General features: G+C 33.5%; 1 protein-coding gene across 1 annotated transcript; it reads left to right on the forward strand.

Annotated features, from left to right (window-relative positions):
• Positions 1-3,014: 3,014 nt before the first annotated feature.
• On the forward strand, positions 3,015-8,258 carry LOC131941740 (GTPase IMAP family member 7-like). Its single transcript, XM_059301203.1, has 2 exons — positions 3,015-3,068; positions 7,220-8,258. Exon 2 carries the CDS (start codon positions 7,228-7,230, stop codon positions 8,224-8,226), a length of 999 nt encoding a protein of 332 aa, XP_059157186.1. The 5' UTR covers positions 3,015-3,068; positions 7,220-7,227; the 3' UTR covers positions 8,227-8,258.
• The last annotated feature ends 234 nt before the right edge of the window (positions 8,259-8,492 follow it).

Raw genomic sequence — 8,492 nt, forward strand, 5'->3', positions numbered from 1 at the left:
TATTTCAAGTTATCATTTTCAATGGATAGTAAAAAATGGCGAAACATTATGTTCACCAAATGATTACATTTTATTTAAAATTGTGAAAATAATTTGAAATATTCAAATTATTAACCGACGAGAAATTAATTATACGATTATAATGTATTAAGCTTGAGTAATAAGATAGGATTGACATTTTTATTTAATATTGTTTCAACCACGAGGTGAATTGGACGGTGTCTTGAGTAATGATCTTAATGATATTTCACCGTAAAAAAAATTAATTGCCATTAATAAATGTCGGGAGACAATAATTGAAGTAGTTATCATCACATTTTGCGAAGACGTGCTGTATCTTTAAAGAGTTTAGAAAGGGACCCCGAATATTTTTTAGGGTCTACTAATTAGTTTCAAGAACTCAAAAGCATTTTAATATACCGAGCAAAGGGCTGCAACCACACATTTCCAGCGGACTCGGTGTTGGGCTGCTCCCTTAATCTTTGCCCATGTGAGCCCAGCTGTTTTCGCTTCTTCCTCAACCGTTCTTCTCCATGTCTTCCTTGGCCGGCCCACCATCCCTTTTCCCTGGGGATTCCAGTCCATAGCATGTTTTGCGATGTTTTCTTTTTCTCTTCTTAATGTGTGTCCGATCCATCCCCATTTAAGGGCCTTGATGTCTTTCTCTATTGGCTGTTGCTTTAGAAATTGTCACAGGTCTTTGTTTGATATTTTGTCTGGCCATCTTATTTGTTTACGCACGCCTGTAGCCTATCAGTATTTGTCTTCGTAACCCTCCAAGTCTCCGAGCCATAGAGCACCACTGCCTGGACATTTGGGTTGAAAAGCCCCATTTTGCTCAGGAGTGACAGGGCCGTGGACCTTCATATCGGGCGTAGTGAGTTGAAGGCACGTCTAGCCTTGTTGATACGGCATTTTATGTCCTCGTCTGCTCCCCCGTCCTTATTGATCACGCTTCCCAGATATGTGAATGTGTTTGTTTCTCGTAAATCTTCTCCATTTAGGCCACACTTCTAGGTGACCGCTATTTTATTATGAAATAAATTATGATTTAAACCAAGCTTGCTTTTTTAAAAACCAAAAAATTACCAAAGTAAGAAAGAAAAGTTAAGCATCATATACAATCCCAGTGCTATATCTGAAAAAAATAGTTTCATGACTACAATAATTCAACTTTTTATAATCGTTTCCAATCCATCATTCATTCAATATATTTTTGCCTAAGCTAGTAGTAGATCTTGAATGTTAAATATGACATACTTTTATTACATATATGGTTTACATTCTGTTTTTTTTAATAATATAATTATAATAAATTGAGGTGTAGGAGAATTTACTACGCTAATATTTTACATAAAATGGTATTAGTCAATAATTTAGCTGATGTTTCCCAACAATTCTTCATAAATTTAGGAGCATTGATTTAAAGTATTTTTATAGCTAGCAAAATAAAATAGTCTGCTATTTCATCATCGTCACCAAAGTTACAATTCTTTGTAACTTTTCTTCAAGTTTCATTTTCATGTCAACAGCCAACTTCAAAGATTCCTCCAAGACTTTAGTACCTTTATCAAAATCATTTAATTTGGTGATTAAGATAGTTATTCTTGTTAATAGGTGTTGATGAACTTCTTTCTGATCAGCATAATCACTCAAATCAGCTCTGCAGCTCTTTTAGTAATGTACAGAATTTCATTGCATGTTTCTTTCATGGCATTATCTTTCTGCCTCTCTATTTTGACCTTCAGTTCTCTATCACACATTTTTACAATACAGTCATCAACTCTACTGCGCATCTAGAACAATTATGTTTCCAGTAGACTTTCTTTCATATCCAGCATGACAGTGCACAGTTAGCAAATCCTAAAATGTAAGTAAGAAACAATTAAGCATCATAATTTATAAACCGATATCGGTATAAGAGTAAAAGATTCTTTGTTGCAAATAGGACATTTCAGTTTTCATATTGTTCTGAAATATAATTTGTTTACTTCATATAACCCTCTTCAATTATGTATCAAAATATTTAGCAGAAGAACATATTTTTTATTTTTTTTTAAATTAGGTCTATAGGCCTAGCAACATATTATACTGATAATATTATTTTGGCTTTTATTGTAACTAAATAGTAAAAACAAACATAAAAGAAACAACTAGCAGTAGCTGCTTCTAACTAGAGTACAAAAATATCACTTGAGTAATAATAAACAATGGTTAAGGCTTAATTATTAATAATTAGGGCTGTGCTCAATTTTGTGTTAAGGTAACCTTTTGGCTTCTCTTTTTTAGTGTGTGACTCTGATGTCACCCATGTATATACTGATGGAAGTTACATGTCTTTGCTACACCCCCACTTTTTTCCTGAAGTCTTTGTGCAAAAATATGCTATTTAAAAAAAATCAACCCCAATAAATTTAACAATGCAATACTATGACAAATATTAAAATAATAAATAAGTATGTCGAATTAAAAAAATCCTACCGTGACACATTTTTGGTGAAAATATGCTTAGATTGGTTTGACCACTAGAAAATTTAGAATCTAAGTAGTAGGCCTAAATAAAAAGAGTCGTACCTATTGGTTATTCTTATTGAAAATAATTAAATATATAAAATACTGACTTGCTGTCCACTACTACAATGATAAGTAACAGAACTAGTCACATAATTTCGGGAATTCCCATACACTTAGTCCATTTCTAAAAATCCAAATGCATGTTAAATAATTGTTAAAAATGGGGGCCTTCTAAAAATAAAACCTTAGACTATGTTTACACTTTGATGTGGAGGTTGTGACCAATTTCAGCAATGTGTATTTTTTATTTCATATTTAAAGTAAAACATATTGTAACATTTATTGTGACATTTGATTGCTGATGGATTAATTTTTAACAGTCATGCTACAGTTTACTTATTACAAGATATTTATAGATTATAGATCTAGTTCTAGTCTTTATACAAAGTTTGATTGGGTATTCCCAATTAATTATTAATCATTCAATGTGCTTTGGTAAAACAAAGTATTGAAAGTAAACAACACTAAACTGATTATTAAACTAAACCTGTCAGGTATTGCGCTGTAATCATTATTATAATATTATTACTAACCTTTGTACGAAGTGTAAGCATCAACATTGAATAAAATAAAAACATCAGTATTAGATCAGAAGGTTTGGTAAATACTAAAAAATAGGCTAAATATAAAATTATAAATCCGAGTTGTAGTGTAGAGTGTACTATAGTATGGTAATCTATCGTTTTAGCGTAATCAATTCGGCTGCAGTAGTAATGTGCGGGAGAGGTAACTGATGAATATATTTGTTTAAATACGTATATTTAAGTCAAATTTTACAAAATATTACAGATAATTGATTTAAAATAACAATCAGTGACCAAAACAATTAAAAATAACATGAAACTAACTTTAAACTAGGTGTTTGAGATAAATATTAGTAGATAAAAACAGCGGCCATCTTTCCAAATAAAATTTAGAGTAGTTTCCCTTGATACAAATGTCTATTCGTATGTATATTGTGTTGACTTTGTTGTTTAATATATATAGCTGTCTTGTTTAATATAAGTATGACAGAGGGCCGTCTTCTTATCTTTAATTTCAATTGAAATGAAGGCTATGCATGTATGTACATCCACGATCTCAAAAACTTTTGGGAGGTCCAACATTTATTAAACCCTTTTGTACTGATTAACTTGTCAATCATTAGGTCGTCCATATTCCTCATAAATGACGTTGGACTCAAAATATAGGACGGGGTAAAATATTTTTTAAAAAATGATGAACAGTATATTCGTTTTCGTTAGAAATTGTAATTACGCGTTCGGGTATAGTAGAACTGCGATATGATATCATCATCTTGCTTTTAGTGACGATCGGGGGAAAGGGAATTCATCGGGAAAAGTATGATGTCATTTATGGACAGGGCCGGCGCTACCTATAAGGCGAACTAGGCTTCGCCTGGGGCGCTGTCCATAGGGGGGGGGGCGGGGCGCCCAAATGGGTTGAAAAAACATATTGAAAGTTTGAGGGGGGGGGTGTGCAAATCGTAAGCTTGTCTCCGGGTGCTGGGAAGGGTCGCTACGCCTCTGATAATACGGGGGCATGAAAAAAAAAATAACCTGGCGCCGGCAATGTTTATGGGTGATCCATTTAAGCCTAGTTGTTTATTTTGTCTGTAAACATTAGTCTTAGGCCTACACTTTTTCTGAATTAAGATTATTGTGTTTATAAAAAAAGTTTTAAATTTTAATTAGTTACATTTGAATACCACATGGTTTTTTTTTCTTTGCCTTCTGCTTTCATCAGTTTTTTATTTGTTCCGAGGTCGATGTTTACCCCTCCCCACCATCCATTATTACAAAAACAAAAAACACCCACTATATACTGATATCTCCCTCTAGAAAAAAAAAACTAGTTCAACCTATAGTTCGTGGGAAAATTAGAATCTATCGCTTATTCGTCTGTTAAAAAAAAGAAATACGTCATTTTTTTCAACCCCGCCGTTTCATCCCCCACTTAGCACAACGTCACCAAGTTCTCGGCGCGCGTGACGTCATTTGTCATTAGGCTAATGTTAAAGAAACAGATACCGCGTAATTAAAAAAATCAAAACAGACACTATGGACATGGAGTTGAGACTTTAGCGACTTTTAGCCTGACGAATAGATCTAAATGACTTTAGTTCGGTAAATTATATTGGTGTTTAATTTATTACAGTGGCATGCGGTGCTCCCTCTACTATACAAATTCACGTGCTTTTAATCTCTGCAACCTGCTGCCCTGAGACGTTCGGCTGTAAAATGCCCGTGACACAGCGGCTTCAGTAAATGCATTTCCCGGTCCCACCTATACACTTCGTCTGCCCATTAAGCTCCACGCAAAACTTGTGATTGATATGTGGACATAAGCGGCGATAGTGGTGGTGTCAAAAGGGACCCCCCCCCCCCTTCCAAGCTCAGCTCTTAAAGGTGCTCCGCACTTCATAAAAGACAAAATTTATGTTCAGACATCGTCGGAGTCGGGCATTAGCCGACGGCCGTATTCTTAATGCACCGTCCACTGCTAACACTATTTCTATATTAAACTCAATCCTTTACTGAGCTCTGGCTTTTTACATTAGCTGCTGTCGTATTAAGGGTTGATCTTTTGTTATGCCCCATGTCGCGAAACTTGCTGTTTTGTCCAATTTTACCTGCAAGCCAATAATTGTCTTGGATTCTTGTCGAATATAGTTGCCAGGAGCTAGTTGGTTTGAGCCTTATTGTCAGAAGTTATTTCATTTGGGGTCAATGTAGTGCGGCCTATTTTCGTAGGTAGGCATTTAGTGGCAGGCCCTTTTTGGCCTGGTGTGCTGAGGTTGTTTAACACCGCTTAGGACAACAGGCTTGCAATAGTTATGATCATTCGTTATGAGCAAAGGTATGCATGAAAACGAACGCTTTATGTTCCTCATTTTCATTGAGCACAGCTTTATAGAAGTCTTCCGTAATTGACGTCACTCACCCCCCCCCCCGATCACCCCTTCATTATAGGTCATAAATTGCAGTCCTGCGTAAATTGACGTCACATTAGAATAGCATATGTGACATCGTTTATGGACAACCCCATATAACTCATTTTGGGTATTTGGTATCAACATTTTGACAACAAAGGTTGTTCAAAATGTATATTGGAGGTTAGGACTTGATATCTACCATAAATGACATCACGCACTTAACGGGTCGAGTAACTGGTTTTGAGACGACGTTTTTACGTGGGAAAGGGGAGAGGAAAGAAACGTGAAACGTTATGTATTTCGCCTAATACAAAAATGCTGAAAAAAATTCTTTTTCGTTTGAATTATGGCTTGACTTTTTAACAGGCAGGGCAAAAAGGTAATTTTCTACATTACGACTATTTCGTGACGGCGAAAATGGGGGAGGGGGGGGGTTGAGGTGAAGAGAGGTCAAAAAACGTCACGTCATTTATGATAAAATCACTAATTATAGGAAAAAAGCATGAAAATAGCAAACAAACAATAGCACAAGCAATAACAATTAACTCAAACTAATATTTAAATAAATGTTAGATATGTAGTGGTAGCTCTATAAAAATAGGGAGTTTCTGAATGTAGGCCTATAAAAATTGCATCTCATAATAATAATTCTAGAACTGATGTTTATTGTCAGTCAATTAAATTGTTTAAAGGGCAGAATTAAAAAAAAACGCATGCTTTGTATTTAAACACAAGACAAACGTATTTAATAGCAAACATCAATACATTTCCATACAAATAGCAATTAAAGGGAAATGACTCAAAATAATATTTTCTTAAGATGGCCGCTGTTTTTAATAGCAAATTTAGTATCTGGAACATCGTTGTTAAACTTTAATTTCATGACAATTTTATTGATTTAACCCTTAAATGTGGTTTAATGTTCATTTATCTTTAGTATTTTAGTAGAATATGCAAAAATATATTCATATTTAAGCCATATTTATTAGTTACCTTATCCCTACATTACTAGTGACGACCGAATTGATTACGCTAAAACGATAGATTACCCTATAGATCTACACAGTAGTAAGTAGTAGAAGAATATATTATAATCTATACAATACTCTATGTCTATAAAATAGATTGAATTGATTTATTCTAGATCTAGATTCTAGTTAAAAATTTAACATTTGGTTATTACTTTAGTATTAGACTAGTATTAGAGTATATTACTAAAATTACTAGTATTAGAATTAGAGAATTAGGCAGTTAGTCTTTTTAGAGTTTAGACCTAGAATCTAGTATTAAGTTATTAAGTATTATTAATTATTGTATAAAGCATATTATTATTATTATTATGATTGTATTTTATATGTGTAATAATTTAATATGGGCTACAAATCTAATATATATATTGTAAGTCTGAGCTGATTTTTTTCTAATTTTAAACATGCTTCTTGCAATACTTACTGTTAATTTTGTAAACATTATAATTATCTCTACACTCTATATTTAAATGTGAGCAGTTATAACAACAAAAATATGTGTTCAGAGTTTCTTCCATTAAGTTATTCTTTATTGCTGTACAATATCAAAATAAATTGTGTAGGCTTAGAACACAAATACTATCAAACTGCATGAAGTAACATTTGTATAAGGTCCTATCCACATTGCTGTTTAAATGCATAAGATGTAAAATATAATTTTAGCATATTTATGTTTTCCTAGGTCATAACATGTTCAGATCAGACAGAGACATTGATTTGATACTCATTGGAAAAACAGGCAATGGGAAAAGCTCTACTGGGAACTCAATCCTCAATAAAAAATCATTCAAGACTTCAGCAGGCAGACATTCCTGCACAACTTCCTTTGAACAAGATTCCTGTATCTACAAGGGTAAGAGAACTATTAAAGTGGTCGATACAATGGGGATCGATAACAACAGAGAGAATAATGAAGGCCTACTTACTTTTATTAACAAGATGACAGAAATATTTGATGAAAAAAGCTCTGGATACCATGCCTTTGTGTTGGTTTTTCGATTTGGTGTCAGATTTACAAATGAAGAAGTACAAACAATCACAATACTGAAACAAATATTCGGTGAAAGTTTCTTAAAAGAGTTTGGTATTATAATCATGACTTGTGGGGATAATTTTGATCAAGAAGTAACATTTGAGAAATGGTGTGCGGAGCAGACAGGTTATTTTAGAGATCTTGTCAGGGAATGTAGAGAAAATATTATTTTGTTTAACAACAAAAGAACAGTTGATGATGACAAGAAGCGCGAAAAGCAAGTTGAAAAACTTATAAACATGATAGACTCACTGAATCATTCGCGTAAGCGTTATACGAAGCAACAGTTTGAACAGGCAAAACTGGGCAGAGACAAACTTTTAATGCAGATGAACCAGTCTATTATTAAAGAACAGTATAACAAGCAGTTTGAACCAATTATTAAGCAGCTAGTGAATACATTCCTTGATGAGCCTGAAAATAGGATTAAAGTTCTAAAAGATCTTAAACAAAAGTCTATTTGTATTTTGAAGTTTCTTTTTGAATCAGGAGAAGAATTGGTGATTCTTAATGATTTGATTAATTATGCCAGAGTAGCAGTGGTTTCCATTAATGATCAACTTTTTTGCACCGTTCTTTTTGTAGAGATTCTTAAAGAGAAAGAAATAGGAAAATCATTGAAACAAACTGTAATTAATTACATTAAAGAAATGTAAAGAGTTTTTAAATAAAGTAAGAAATTTAGTTTGGTTTTAAAAAAACTCACTGTAATAGATTGAGATAATTGTGAGGTCAAGGGAACTCACTCTTCTGTATTAGTATTATATTTATATTGTTATCTTGAGTGATGTCCCTTACATGTTTATGTATATAAGTGTCTCGTCACTTCCGCCCTCTCTCTCTCTCCTCATGGTGTGAATAAACTACTGTTAACAACCAATGTGGCTTCTCGTCAGTGATTCCAATCTATCACATTGGCGAC

This window comes from Physella acuta, unplaced genomic scaffold, assembly GCF_028476545.2.
Source record: "Physella acuta isolate Inbredline_101_S28 unplaced genomic scaffold, ASM2847654v3 ptg000371l, whole genome shotgun sequence".
NCBI lineage: Eukaryota > Metazoa > Mollusca > Gastropoda > Physidae > Physella > Physella acuta.

Coding starts and splice junctions, on each gene's coding strand:
- LOC131941740 (XM_059301203.1), top strand. CDS start 7,228: ATGTTCAGATCAGACAGAGACATTGATTTGATACTCATTGGAAAAACA.